The 15839-nt window shown below is 39.9% G+C and overlaps 1 protein-coding gene across 4 annotated transcripts in view; it reads right to left on the bottom strand.

Moving 5' to 3' along the window:
• HECW2 (HECT, C2 and WW domain containing E3 ubiquitin protein ligase 2) overlaps positions 1-15839 on the bottom strand; it is a 371931-nt gene that overhangs the window by 221405 nt on the left and 134687 nt on the right. For all 4 annotated transcript variants that reach the window (XM_060622749.3, XM_060622748.3, XM_078451061.2 and 1 more), the window contains exon 2: positions 15205-15519. In XM_060622749.3, the coding sequence (XP_060478732.1) occupies positions 15205-15496 (292 nt within the window). In that variant the 5' untranslated portion in view covers positions 15497-15519. The remainder of the gene's footprint in view (positions 1-15204; positions 15520-15839) is intronic.

The following is a 15839-nucleotide window of genomic DNA, read 5'->3' as shown; positions in this document are numbered from 1 at the left end:
TTTGTACATAATATTTCTGCATATACATCATTTAATTCTTCATATCTTTCTTAATAGAGTTATTAAAGTAATTTTGAAATATTTCAATATCTGAAGAATGTTTGGAATATTTCAGCTCATGGACACTCACAGGTGTTGCTCCTGTCTGCCTTTAGGAAAAAATAAATTCATCAGTTACAGTTTAGAAAAAGATGAGTAGGTTTGATACTTTATGGCAAAGGAGATTGTGTACCAAAACAATCATATTAGATCATCTCAGTCTTTCCTATGCCTGGAGTTCATGCACACACTCAACCCTTGGATTCAAAACCTCAGGGATCGGAGCGCTGCCCCAGAAAGGAAACAGCAAACGTAACAGAACGAAGTATTTACGCATATCTGAAAAACTCTGACAGCTCTAAAAAAATAAAATTCTTTCATTGAAGTATTGCTCAAACAAATGGACAATAAGTATTTGGGGGAGTATTTTCGGCAGTGCTATAAAAACTAGCAAAAACAACTTAAAAAATAAATCTCTCTGAGCCTCCAGTAAAGGAAGTGACTCATCGTACTCTATGGAATCTACAGAGATGAACCGATGTTCAGGGGAGGCACAGCAAATGCTCATTTCACACACTCCAGTGTAACCACACACGCCCAGTCGATACAAGACAAGAGACTGAGAAAGAGAACGATCTGAACTGCATGGGAACCTTTCCAGACTCTGAGCGTGTGCCCCTTCAGGGAGCATGAAGGGTGCAGCTCTTTCAAGGGTCCCACCAGGCTGAGTGGAAATTCAGTTTCAAAGGATAGGGTTCGAGGGGTATAAAAACAGCTCCTAAACACAAGCCAACTTCTCTGGCACTCAATCTAAGACAGGAGTCTGCTCCAATACTGAAGGAAAACCAGCTGGGTCAAACTCGGTGTTAAGTCCTATTGCCTTCCTGGGGTTTTTCGAGAGTAATTTTAGCTAAACTCAAAATCACCTGCAGGAATTGACTTTAGTACCTAACTCCCTTTAAAAAGCAACCCTACTGTGGAGGAAATTCCTATTAAACACTGTGTTTTTTCCAACCACTTTACTGAGCAACCGTGGGCTTATTACTTAATCCATCTGGGCCCTCAGTTTCTCATTTGTAAAATGAGGCCAGCAGAGTAAATGATCATTAATTTCCTTTTTAAATCTAAAACCTCCGTGCCTCTAAGTTTTAAAATAAACTTCAACAGATGGATCATATATTTAATGATTCCAGATGATGAAAAATACACTTCACTACCAGCTTTCGATTTCCTTAAATAAGTAATAGTTTCCCTACATTTGAGTGAAATTTATGTAAAATGAGGAATTCTGGAGGTTCCACAATAGCAGCACATAACACAAACATGATAACTCTAGCTGGAGAGACTTTTACAACTAATAATAATTAATTTGTAAAAAGTAATTGTATTATTGGGGCACCTGGGTGGCTCAGTCGGTTGAGCGTCTGACTCTTCATTTCGGCTCAGGTCATGATCTCATGGCTCCTGGGATCGAGCCCTGCCTCGGACCCTGAGCTGACAGCATGAAGCCTACTTGGGATTCTTTTTCACCCTTTCTCTGTCTGCCCCTCCCTGCCCCTCCTCACTCACTCTCTCTCTCTCTCTCAAAATAGATAAACATAAAAAATTTTTGAGCAATTTTATTTGTTTCATAGCTCTCCATTCAGGCAAATAAATCATATGATGAACTAGAAAATTCTAAACTACCTGACAGATGCTGACCTATAACTTTGCTCAAATCAGCAGTTACACTGGGGCATGTGCATACACAGTTCACCTTGTTTATCTCCTTGAAATAGCTCAGGAATGACAGGGTTTGGTAGCTAAGTGAACAGAAAAAAAAAAAAAAATGGCTGTCACAGAGCTCAAAACTAAAAATTTAATGTCCTCCAGATGTTCACTGAATTCTTACGGCTTTCCTTTTTGCATGGAATGCTTCACCCTATCAAAAATATGCCACAGACTTACACTTTAAAAAATCTATCTATTTGGACACTTTAAAAAGGTATACAAATATTTAAAATCCTATCATTAACTTAATGCAAATTCTCAGTTGGAAATTTCAAGGTTTTTTTTACTCTTACAGTAATATATTTGTGTCCAATATTATAGGTTAGTGCTATAATTACAGTCCCCAAAACTATTGTACATATTTTTATGGAGTAAAAAGATGATCGATCATTCTTTGATCCATCAACAATTTTATACCAGCACTTGGTCACAGATGTCTAGTAATTATGGTGTGAATATAAAGGTAGTACATTTTAGAATGGCAAACAGATATTCTTCATGCCAAACTACCCACAACTTTCAGATAAACCCTTATCACTGCTTAGAACAGCAGATGCATATTTTTGGAAACAAGACAATAAGGACAAAAAAGAATGAGGGTATAAAGCAGTAAGCACACTGAATTCAGGGAATAAATTCATTTCTATTTAAACACATAGCTCTTTCCATATTGAAGAGAGAATCCATAGGTACAGAAACAGGAAGCAAAAGGCCAATATATTATGTGATGATTGAAAAAAAAACAACTGGAATGACAGCTCCTTAACTATGATCTTAAATACAGATATTTTAAAACTTATTTCAGATGCCTGGTATATAATAAACTCCTAATATTGTTGAACAAATAAATGAGTGAATGAATACCAAAAATAATCTGAATAAAATTATGAGAAAACTATATAAATGGAATAAATCTCCAGTAAAAAAGTACTCACTTTTCTGTCATGACTGCCCTAGCCTAAAACCTACTCTCCAGTGAAATTCAGTAATCTGCATGAATAAGGCAGCACAGACAGCTGGGTGAGGTGCTCAGGATACAACGTGCACAGGACACAGTGAAGGAGTTAAGAGTGCAACTGAAGGGACAGACATGGAAAAAGGCAAATTACAACACACAGTAACTGGCACTGAAACACTGATATGAAAAAGTTCCTAAGGAAGCAGCAAAACAGACCAACTGCCTGCCTTAGTTCTGGGGGTACATCATGGAGTGGGTGACTTCTGAATCTTATCTAAAAGGATACACAGGGGCACCTGGCTGGCTTAGTTGGTTAAGCATCCAACTCTTGATTTTACCTCAGGTCATGATCTCACAGTTCATGAGATCAAGCCCTATATCAGGCTCTGAGCCAGCAGCGTGGAGCCTACTTGGGATTCTCTCTCTCCCTCTCCCTCTCTCTCTGCCCCTCCCCCGCTTGCACATGCTCATTCTCTCTCTCTCTCTCTCTCTCTCTCACACACATACACACACACACACACACACACACACACACACACAAAACAAACATTTAAAAAATAAAAGAAATTCTTTAAAAGAAAATTTAAAAAAGGATTCACATAAGTCAGCCAGGCAAAAAAGGGATAGGACAGGAGGTGCAATCCTCAAGTTAAGCTGACATAAACCCTTCATGAGAAAGAGACGTACGTATGAAATTCTCACCCCCCAGAATGATGTTTTCTCATGTAAGTACCAAAAAAAAAAAAAAATCCTATTCGATGATAAGTATAAATATCACCATCTTAGTGAGGCACCTTCTATACCTTCCCAGTCCCTGAACCCATCTCAGGCATTAAACCATGCTCTCGTGGCCTCTGTAATATTGTCCCGAACACGCAGAACCATTCCTCTTTCTCACCCCACCAAAACGCGAGCTGATTCATGTTTGTATCCCAGTGCCTAGTGGCAGACAAATAGCAGACTCTCCACAAAGCCTGTGGGTGGGGTGGCGGCTACCTCCTACAAAGCAACTACCTTTGGGTACGCTTCACAGATGTCATCTTGTTTCACCTTCCCTGCAAATGTATACGGTTGATATTATTCCCATTTTTACATAAGAGACTGAGGCTCAGAATGGTGAAATAACTCCCAAACACCAGCTAAACAGCTGAGCCAGAACTTGAATCCAGACCCATCCCACACCCCCACTCCAAAACCATCCTTTTTGCCACTCTACTACTGCTGGACTCTACCCAGTTCAAGCTCTAGATATAATTACGGAGTTAGTGTTGTTCTTCTAATGATTTTATGAACTACAGTAAATTGAGAAAAATGTGATCAAGTAACTGCTAAATTTTTATATAGGAAAAGAAAATTCAGGCTTTCTCAATGAACATGCATATACTGGGAGTTTTGCAATTCATATTTTAAATTAAAAAACACACACACAAAACAGGACGTAGAGGAAGGATTCTCTCATGTCACCATTGAATCCGACTTATGACACTCTGGTCCCTACCACTTAGACTGAAAATCTGAGATGCTCTTCACAGTTCCTCTGCTGTCCATATGAAGTACATACATTTGTAAAGAAAGCCTATATTTACTCAAAAATCCAACAGTAATGTCAGCCAGACCGTGGGAAACAACTGTCAGAAATTAATACAATGACTTTGATAGTTATCACAGCTCTATTCTAACTCAAAGACTGCCAGTATAAGACTGGTCTAAAATAAAGATAAAGGTGCCTGGGTGGCTCCGTCAGTTAGGTGTCCAACTATTGGTTTCGGCTCAGGTCATGATCTCATAGTTCTGTGAATTCAAGCCCCGCATAGTACTCTGTGCTGTGGTGTGGAGCCTGCTTGGGATTCTCTCTCTCTCCCTCTCTCTCTGCCCCTCCCCCACCCATGCTGTCTCTGTCTCTCTGAAAAGTAAACTTTAAAGGAATAAATAAATAAAATAAAAATAAAGATAAAGATAAAAATAAATGGTGCAGGGGTGCCCGGGTGGCTCGGTCAGTTGAGCGCCCAACTTCAGCTCAGGTCATGATCTCACAGTTCGTGGGTTTGAGCCCTGCATGAGGCTCTGGACTGACAGCTCAGAGCCTGGAACCTGCTTCAGATTCTGTGTCTCCCTCTCTCTGCCTTCCCCTGCTTGTGCTCTATCTCTCTCTCAAAAATAAATGAACATTAAAAATTTTTTTAATTAAAAAAATAATAAATGTGCAAAATGAATGAGAGAACACATAACAGGGAAAACCCACTGGAGAAAATGACAAGAAGAGTTCAGGTATACCTGGTACCTTTTATCATTATCTACATTAACAATAAAAAAAAGAAAGGAATATTCTTTGGTTTGGCACATCAACAAGAATTTGAAGTTAAATTTGAAACTTCTGTTTGCTTCCACTTATCTTAGAATGCAACTTTTGCTGAGTGTGCATGTGTGTTTTGTAAGAAAATCAAACCTCATGAACTCCAGTGCTGCTGATTCAGATCAGTCTCTTGTTTTAATCCTTATTGTCTACTTAATAAATTGTTGTTTTAAGCCACTAAGTTTTCTGGTGGCTTTTTATGAAGAATAAAAAACTGGAACAATCCCTGTCTATAAAAAACCCACAACAATAATAACAATGACTAATATGGGAAAAGGGGTTTAAAACAAGCTGGAATTTCTTTTTTCTTTTTTCTTTTTTTTTTTATTTTTTTAGAGAGAGAGAGCAGGGGAGGGGCAGAGGGAGAGGGAGAGAGAGACTTTTAAACAGGCTCCACACCCAGCGTGAAGCCCAATGTGGGGCTCGACTTCACAACCGTGGATCATGACCTAAGCTGAAATCAAGAGCTGGACTCTCAGGGGCGCCTGGGTGGCTCAGTCGGTTGAGCATCTGACTTCGGCTCAGGTCATGATCACACAGTTTGTGGGTTTGAGCCCCGACATTGGGCTCTGTGCTGACAGCTTGGGGCCTGGAGCCTGCTTCAGATCTGTGTCCCCCTTTTTCTACCCCTCCCCCGCTTGTGCGCGCACACACTCTCTCTCTCTCTCTCCCCCAAAAATAAAATAAATGCTAAAAAAACAAAGAGTTGGACACTTAACCAGGCCACCCAGGCACCCCAAAACAGGTAGAATTAAATGTTGCCGATAGTAAAAGAAAAGGTGGAGAAGGAAGTGATTGCAATGAGTATGTTCTAAGATCCTTGTACAGCTTGAGAGATGTGTGAAGACACAGATTCATTTTAACCTTTAACTCAATAATACATGACAAAAATTCTAAGGATAACTGCTAACAGACTAGACCTAGAATGTTTAACTTCCAAGCAAATAAAATGAGGAAAAATGTGGAAGATAGGGAGTAAATAAAAGTCATCATTTCAATGGAAGGCACAAAAACAGGTTGAAAAAAAATAACTACCAAAAAGCACGTAACACAGAAAATATAGTAAGACATGGAAATATGTCCAAATATATCAAAAAATAACAGCAAATGCTAAAACACTAAATGCACCAATTTTAAAAGATGGTCACTCAGATCGGATTAAAAATCATAAAACCATAGATGATTCACAGCAGATATATCTGAGGCATCCCAAAGAATGGCTCAAAGGAAATCAGTGGCAAAAGACACATCACGCAAAAACTAACCAAAGGAAGCTGATGTAGCAATTGATAACAGACTTTAAGAGAGATATGTGGATAAAAAGATGACATTATAAATGTATTTTCTTATTGATGTGCCCATTAGTCCTTAGAAAAGCATGAAAAGACAATTCCAACAAACATTATAAAAATAGTATGTGTGGGAAGCAATTATTTTGTGAGTTTGTAATGGGTTTTATCAGAACGAAGAATTTCTAAACCTCATGCCAACGCCATCTTAACTCCATCACAAAATACAATCATCTCGCATTTACTAATTATAGCACCTATATAAGTATCCTTTAAGAAAAAGTGACACAAGTTACATGAGGGGGGAAAAAAACACCTCAGATAACTTTCCTAGAATAACCAGATAAAAAATAAAAACCGCCTCACCATCTCAGTATGTAGACAGAAGAATGCCTATTTCAAGTATGGCTTTCTTCCAGTACGTTAGGGAATAAAATATACTAAAACTTCTTCGGATACACTGAGCCATCCATCTTTTTAAAGCCTGCCTACTATCCAGGGAACTCTTCCATAACCAGTTTAAATACATGGAATTCTCTGCAAACCAAATCTCTAACATGCATATTCTAAGAAAGATCTGTGATGGTCTGCGATGCCAATGAATGCTGTGAATTCAGATTCTAACTATTGTACATCCATAGTTCAGGTACTGTCCTTGGTCCTGCTCTGGGTGTGCTTCTCATTCAGTCTCCTGAACACTTTATAAAGTATATACCAGAGTATGACACTTCTTAAATCCCCAGCATCTATTCTTCCAGACCATGCAAGAATAGATGTCTTAGGCTTTGAAACAGACTAGAGGACCAGACACATTGTTAGCAAGACACATCTACCATGGCAGAGACACTGACTGCTCACTACATGGCCAAGGGCTTCTCCCCATTTCCCAGTCTTTATGCAGTTAGGCAGATCATGGGGTTACTGCTGAATGTGGACCCTGAGCTGAAATGAAATATGTCACCTTGGGGCCAAGCATGTAAGAGCTGGTATGGGGGTCTCCAGTGCTCTCTTCCCTGAACACTTGCCTGGAGAGGCCTCCTGTTACAAATGGTGTCATGACAAGATGGCAGAACCTTTAATAATCCAATATGGCAAAAGTCAAGAGGATGCTGAGCCTGCATGCCTTAATGACAGTACAAAGTAAACCCCCTGCCAATCCATGCTGGACACACAGCATTAGCAAGAAATCATCTTTTGTTCTGTTAAGTCACTGAGAATTCAGGGTTAGCTCATTTGCACAGCATAATCTGACTGAGGCTGACTAGTACAACTAGGTAACAAAAAGTAATTTAGAGTTAAGTTGCTCCAAAAACCACTTCATGTTCAAAGCTCTTAGGTTCTAAAAGCATTTTCTAAAATGCAAACACATGACCTGAAAAAACTTTTCTTTGGCAGCAATCAAGCCAAAATACCAAAGAGCTTAAGAACAAGTCACTCTTTGCTATATTGGATAGCTATTCTGGAAACTAAATACTTCATACATAAATTCTTTGTTCCATTTGATTGAATTTTGGATTAAACTGCAGCTTTCCCATCACCTTTAAAAGCATGTTGGTTTAGAACCTACGTGATGCTCACATTAAAATCCTGTATTATTTGGTATTGAAAATTTAAATGCTTTATGTAATTTCTAGAACTCTGATTCAAAGGACTGGGTTTTGGTTTTTGTAAGCAGAAGAGGCCTGGTATGTCACTTTAATCCAGAAATCTCTTCTTGTGGATTCAACCAGTGGATAAGTTTGCAGTGCAGCTTCGGACCACCAGGAAAATGATTAACAGTAGCTAAAAGGATGATAGTTTGCAATTAGCACGACCTTACAAAAAGCCCAGGCACCTTGCTGAGCACTTTATACATAGTATCTTATTTCTTACCATACTGGTACTTTTCCTTTTTCTTTTCTTTTTCTTTTTCTTTCTTTTTTTTTTTTTTACAGATGAGGACAGGAGGTTGAAAAATATTACATATTTCACTCAAGCTAGTAAATGTATTTTAATTTACTAGTCTGTCTGATTGCAGAGTCTGTGTTCTTAACCACTGATAACCCCAGAGTTTCTCAAAGTATGCTCTGGGTGATAATCTTGGTGGTGCACAGACAAAAGTTTTTTTTTTTTTTTTTAACAGTTAATGTATGTTGGAAAGAAATATAACTAACACAGAAAACCTGTCCCAGACCTTACTACTTAAAACAAAGTCAGGGTAGATAACCAGTTTTTTGTTTGTTTGCTTGTGTGTTTGTTTGTCTTAATCAGATGGTTTAAAGAAAAATATTAATAGTACGGGGGGGGGGGGGGTAATCCAATGTGGCAAAACTCAAGAAGGTGCTGAGTAAATAACTAAAGGGTGGAAAACACTGGACTCCATTTTGCAACACAAGGGGGGAAAATGAAAACTGAGACACAAGACATTTAAGTTCCAGCCTTGACAGCTCCCAACTAGCTGTATGGCTCACCGTTCTGAACCTTAGTTTTTTATCTATAAAATACCAGTTTAAATTCTGGGATCTTAAAGGTCTAAAATACATACTCTAACTGCCTTGGTTAACTATTACAATCCTACTTTTTTTTTTTACCATCCAAATGCAAAGAAATATGAAAAATATCATAATACATAAGCCATAATACTTTTTAAGGTAGAGTAAAATACATTTGTTGTGCCACTCACTCACCTTTGAAGATATAATCGGCATGCAGACACTGAGGGTGGTCCAGAGAAAGGCTGGCAAACTATTTGTTCCTGGTCTATGGCAAGACAAGCTTGAGCCAGAATATGAAATACCTACATCAATAAGCCCATTATTTCATTTAATTTTTTATCAGTGACATTTTCTCAATGAAGGATGCAGGGCATTCATTTACATTCTAGAGACAACTTCTTATCTCATCACAGATAAATCGCAGACTCACACTTTGAGAAGCATTGGTGCACAGCACACTCTATACTTCTAATTTTCATAAGGAGCGTTTTCCTAGCTCTGTTTAGGGACTTCAACTTGCCTGAAAATGAGAAACAGCAAAGTAAGCCTTTTGAAGTGTTTTCCTTTTGAACAGCCAGAAATAAAAGCACAAGACCAAAGGTCAAGGGGAATTAGATAGTGAACCTGAAACGAATTTAATATGCTCTGTCTCCTCTTTAAACAGCGATCATTTGATTTTTCATGGAAAGTTGTTTGTGTTGGGTACCCTAAGTGTTTTTGCATGTTTAAGCATTTGGCTCTTTTTATTTAGACAGCTTGGAAGGAAGCAATGAGTGGCAGTGTTAATCTTGTCAGAGGTCACTTCTAATTATGGACACCAAAATAAATTATAAATCCAGCGATTTCTGAAAACCATTTACGAGGCACTAATTGTTGTAATTTGGAGATTCAGGGCTATAGCTACATTGCAATCGTCTGTGAAAATCTCAGGGTGCATGTGAGACTTTCTGGAGAGAGAAAATATAATTAGCACCTGTTTTAAGAACTGTGTTCACACCCCAAATTTCCCCAAATGGCGCTTTGATATTTTCAACTTGTTTTCTTTGTATTCCCAATAGGACCTATAAAGTGCCTCAAACACCTGGAGAACAATTTATTTTTCTGACCCAGGAGTATATATTTTCTCTCCAGATTAGCTAAAAGTCATCTGGACTGAGTTGTACAATGCAAAACCTTATTAACAATTAGCCAAACACAAACAACACTCACACTCCTAGAGAGTAAGAAAATGTAAGCCAAGAGAAACACAATCAAAGTGCAGGGCGTGCCAGTAAACCACACCTCACCGGCCAGACGTTCCACCCAAATCCTTTCCCTTTGGGATTGATTTCTATAGAGACCATCTCTCTGTTCCGCAAATAAAACTAGGCGTTGCTAGGAAACAGCCTGGCTTCTCAGGATCCAGCTAACGAGGGGTGGCTGCTTCCTACCAAGAGCTACAGGAGTCTGAATCTCTACCTGACACATGTGCTATTGTTAGGAACCCTAGATTCTCCGTGCACCTATGTCAGAGCCTGAGAGAGAATATTTTTCTGTTTAGCCGTAACAGCCTTAAATTGGTGATGTCATTTGTACGCTGAAATTCTTTTCCCCATCCTGGCCTTGCATTTCCTCTTTTCTTTCAGCTTCTCCAAATGTATCCCCTCACCACTTTCACGTAACAATGCCCAAGAAAACGGTTTGGTATATATTCAGGTTACTTAGTTTACTCATTTCATAGATTCTTTCCCTCACACGATTGGTCCTATTAAACTTTTGAAAATTTCCGCATGGCTTGGAGTTACTACTTTCAAAAATTTGGTATCAGATTTTTGTTGCTTTTATAAAACACAACCTGGTAGTCTTTAACTCTGGTGAAACGGTGCTGGGCACACTCCCGGGAGTAGTAACTACTGCAGTGGCCCACACATTCTTTCTCCTGCCCTCGCAAACCTCTGATGTCCCTCCTTTTCCCTTCTGCATGTCAATACCACCTAGCAGCTCAGCATTAACAACAGGTACAAGAAAGCTTCACAATAATGACTTAAGCAAAGAGGGGAAGATTTTTTTCACATGAAGCAAGAACTCTGTAGTGACAGTCCAAGCTCATCCTAACTTTCTGCTCTGTCATTCTTGGCTTTTACTCTTGACTGATGTCTTACGGTGGATACACAGGTGCACCAATTCAAGATCTCATGGCCTTTTGGCAGATTCCCAGGTACAAGAGAAGGGGAAGTTTAATGACTCTACAGGAAGCTCTGGCTTTTCACCAGAAAAGGAAGCTCCCCCAAAGACTTTCCTTTACATCTCACTGGCCAGGCCTGGCTCACCGCCCACTCCTACGCTAGTCACTGGTTGGATTGCCATATAAGTTTACAACTTTCCTGAATCTGGGGAGGGCCTACCTGCTCTAGATGAATGGCTTGCTGCCTAACCCTCACCCTGTAAGGAAGAAGGATCTGGAAACAGCTGTCAGTTAAAAATGACAATGCTGCCATCTATCCCTGTCCACATGGGATGGCAAAGTCCCCACAGAAGTGAGGCTGCCTCCAGTCTAGAGGTCAGAATAGCCCATCTGAGCCTCAGGAGAAATGGCTATCTCTGCTTAAGGCCAGGTCTCTGTTCAGTCATTCTGAGGTCCCAGGGAAGTCAGGCTTTTCTTCTAAACACAGTCGTGGCCCTTCAACTACAGAAATGAGCCATACTTAATGTCTTAGATGCTGGGACCTGGGCCTTTCAGAGTCATTGGTTGCAGAAGACCTGTTGAGACCAACAACATGCCCAAGCACACCAAGTTCTACATAAGTGCTATTTTTACTTGCAAATTTTAGTCTCCGTGTGCATCCCGGTCGCTCAAGAGGCCTGAGGGCTCCAGTGCTTGCCCTCTCTTCCCTGCCACGGACCTAAAACTATTAGAAGACATACTAAGAAGAACTAACAAACATACGGGACTTCCACTACCATTTATTAATGGGAAAATAAAATGAAACTGCTTACTCCCTGCTGTCAATCAAAAGCATGGGGAAAACTTCTGCTTCAGGGCATAGGCCAATAATTAGTTCCAGACTGGCCTTCCCAGTGTAACCAACTGTAAAACTGTGAGGCAGTGGTTTGCAGACATTGCACAGCAGGTGGCTGAAGACAAAAATCCCAGAGACAAGAAAAACTCAGGAGGTGACTCTATGACCACCCAGATCTCGGCCAGGTGATGACTTCCCAAGTGCAGCGCAGGGAGCTGGAGTCCTGGGAAGTTCTGACAAGCCGAGGATGCAGAGATCAACAGGCAGGGCACAGGAAAGGAAAGAGCTATGGAGGGGTGGAGGCCAGAAGTGCACATCGGGATGCCCCCCAGGCCTTTGGCTAATGTCTGCTCTGCGCATGTGCAGGGAAATACTACCAAGGCCTTCCAGAGAGCAGCTGCTACAGGGCTGACAGTGTGTTGAAGTTCCGTGAGGTCCAGCAGTGCTGGAGAACACGGGAGTTATGACCCAGCCGAAGAAAAAGAACACCTGATCATCATTCCAGGCATCTAGCTAAGACATCAGAAATGCTGCTTTGGAAGAAGTACCAGGCCTAACAAAGCCCTAACAAAATCCACAGGAGAGACCAAACTTAGAGGCTGAATCCCATATCCCATCAAGTTAGAAGTGCTGGGGAACCACACTGGGCTTTCCACAGATCCATCCTAACGAGGTGGAAAATCATACCTAGAAAGTGCAAAGAAATAAATCTGCCTACTGGATAAAAATTAACATTAAAGTAAAAATTGTTGGGGTGCCTGAGCGACTCAGTCAGTTAAGTGCCTGACTCCTGATTTCAGCTCAGGTCAAGATCTCACAGTTGTGAGACGGAGCCCCAGGTCAGACTCCACACTGAGTATGCTTAAGATTCTCTCTCTCTCTCCCTCTGCCCCTCTCCCCGCTTCACTCTCACTTTCTCAAAAATAAATGAATGAATGAATAGATGAATAATAAAAATTGTTCCACAGAATTCAGAATTTTGACAACTTAGAACTCTCAACAGCCAGTGTAAAATCAATAACTGCTAGATGTGCAAACAAACAAGAAAATGGGATCCACGGTCAAGAGAATTACAGACGACAAAAACTGCCCCTTAGGGGGCCCAGACACTGGATTTAGCAGAAAATTTAAAGCAGCTACATTCAATTCAATTCAATTCAAATAACTGAAGGAAAATATGGTCTGAATGAGTTAACATACTCATTAGAAATCTAATAAGATTAAGAGAATCTCATAAGAAAAATAAAATCTATAAAAAGGGAAAGAAATGCAAATTCTATAAGTGAAAAGTCAAATGAGTAAAATTTTTAAATCCATTGGATGGGATTGACAACAGAATGAAAATGCAAAAATAAAGTTAGTGAACTGGAAGATAGGTACATATAAAAAAAATCATATTAAAGAACAAATAAAACAGTTTTGTGAAATCCAAAATGGTGAAGTTATATCAAAATCAAAAGAATTACTTCTAAAGTCACATCAAAACTATAACTTTTTCAGTGAATATAATAGACAGCAGGTATAAAAATATAATTTTTAAAATCCTCCCTTCCTAATTTTGAATATATATATTTAAACACACTTGGGTAAAAATGCTGAACTCTGAAGACTTTTCCCTTTGTTTTGTTGTCATAAGAGGAAAATATAAAAATTCCTGAATTTTGTTTTTTTGCCATTTTAGATTTGTTATCCAGCATGATTAATAAGGAGTTGCATTAGCAATACAAATCAATTTATTTTAGTCAAATACAATTCTTTGTTGCTGAGAAACACCAATTTTAGTGGGCTTAACATTTTAATAAAATCTCTGAAAGGATGTTACTTTGCCTTAAATCGGAATTTGTCAATAGTGGCGCTAATAGAGAACTGTTGTGGGAGGCTGTTCTGTACTACGCTCCAAGATGTGTAGAAGCATCTCTGGTCTCCCATTCCCTACCCAACTGTGCCAACCAAAAACGTCTCCGAACATCACCAAATGTCCTGTAGGGGGTAAAATCACCCCTGATTGAGGAGCACGGCCATAAATGATTGGGTCTTTTATTTCCCCCTAATTTATTCATTAAAAAACAACAACAAAATGCTTGGCTTATAATCTGCAGTGAAAGCAACAATGTCTTTCTATTAAAATACTTGATGTTGGGGCGCCTGGGTGGCTCAGTCGGTTAGGCGTCCGACTTCAGCTCAGGTCACGATCTCGCGGTCCGTGAGTTCGAGCCCCGCGTCGGGCTCTGTGCTGATGGCTCAGAGCCTGGAGCCTGCTTCCGATTCTGTGTCTCCCCCTCTCTCTGCCCCTCCCCCGTTCATGCTCTGTCTCTCTCTGTCCCAAAAATAAATAAACGTTAAAAAAAAAAAATTTTTTTAAATATTGGATGTTAAATTTTGAAAAGAATTCCCTTCATTGAGTGAAAAAGTTCCCCAACTTTAAGGATTTTGTTTGTTTGTTTCTTTGTTTCTTTGTTTTAGAGAGAGCACCTGTGCATCAGGAAGAAGGGCAGAGGGAGAGAGGAAAAAAAAAACAAAACCTTAAGCAGACTCCATGCTCAGGACAGAGTCTGACATGGGACTCAATCCCAGGGATCATGACCTCAGCTGAAATCAACAGTTGGATGATAATCCAGGCGTCCCATTATCACATTTAATTTAGATTTTCTTTAAGCCTGGTTGATAGGTTTTGATTTTTGCTTTCAACAAAACAAATTTTATATTTTCTGGCATGTGCCATTCATCATTCGCTCACCTAGGAATAACAGGTACAAATTAGCTAAATACAGCTGGGACATTTTTATTAAAACAAACAGCAACCTATTTCTAAGTCATTTATTAAGAGAATATGACATGTTCTTCACCTAACTGATCAAGCACACATCAGGAATTTTGATATAAAAAGACACCACAGACTGCAGGTTGTTCTTCATGGAATTCAATCTTTAGAAACTACAGAACATTTTCTCACATCAGTTATCTAAACCTAGACTTCTTTTCAGTCAGTTCAAAAATATAGGTAAAAGCTAATATCCGCCTCCTCCCCAAAATGGGACTACTGATCAAGGGCAATGTGAATTTTTCTTTCTTTAAAAGAAAACACTGTAAAATCTTCAGGTTCTGGCATTTAATCAGGGTAGAAATGTAACCACAAATTCATATCAGCAAAGGTATTTATCATTTTTGACTCTAATTTTTCTGGGGAAAAAAATTCCCAGAATTTGCTGAGTTTATTTGTATGTGGGTGATTTTTTTTTCCAGGAAAAAATACAAACTAGGAAACTGTCAGAGTAAAAACATATGCTCTACGTCACATGCAAGTCCATCTTATGTCACTCACCTATGTGATAAAGTCCAATCCAATCACTGGGGTCCACCTCCTCTTTAATGTCCCAGAAGATAATGAGGTTTTGGGCTTGCCCCAGCGTGTACTCGTACATGCTGGCAGTCAAGCTGGAGCGGCTCTCAGAGGTCACCAGGTCTGTGTCGCTGTTTGCCCTCTGTAGGGTCATGTTCTCTGGCATGGAGCTCTGGGCGGCGAGGCTCTGAAGGTTCTCTGGGCTCAATGTGTACCGCATCTGGGGATTTCGACGCCGCACAAAAAGCAGGTGCTCCCGGGCTGAGCTGGCCATCCTGAGGTTAGCTTCCTACAAAGCTGCAAGAGACAGACAAGCACAAAGCATTAGTGCTACAATGCGAGGGAATTAGGTTTAAGCCTCCCAGACGTAAAGCCCTAAAGAGTGTTTATGAAAGCCCGGCCATGCAATAATCTTCTGCTGTCAAAATAAAACCTATTATTCTACTTGTCGACTGATGATGTCAGAAACAACTTCTATAGTCTGAGGTCACATGATGGCAAAGGCCATCACGCACCTGTGGCCCTTGATTTCACAGGGCACAGCTTCCCCCTGGCAATTAAGGACAAGCAGATTTCCCTACCAGTCCTTTTAGGTTTATCCTCTCCCAGACACCCCA

This window comes from Panthera onca, chromosome C1 (assembly GCF_046562875.1).
Source record: "Panthera onca isolate mPanOnc1 chromosome C1, mPanOnc1 haplotype 2, whole genome shotgun sequence".
NCBI lineage: Eukaryota > Metazoa > Chordata > Mammalia > Carnivora > Felidae > Panthera > Panthera onca.
The sequence above is the reverse complement of the archived record's forward strand: the minus strand, read 5'-3'. Positions and strand labels throughout refer to the sequence as shown.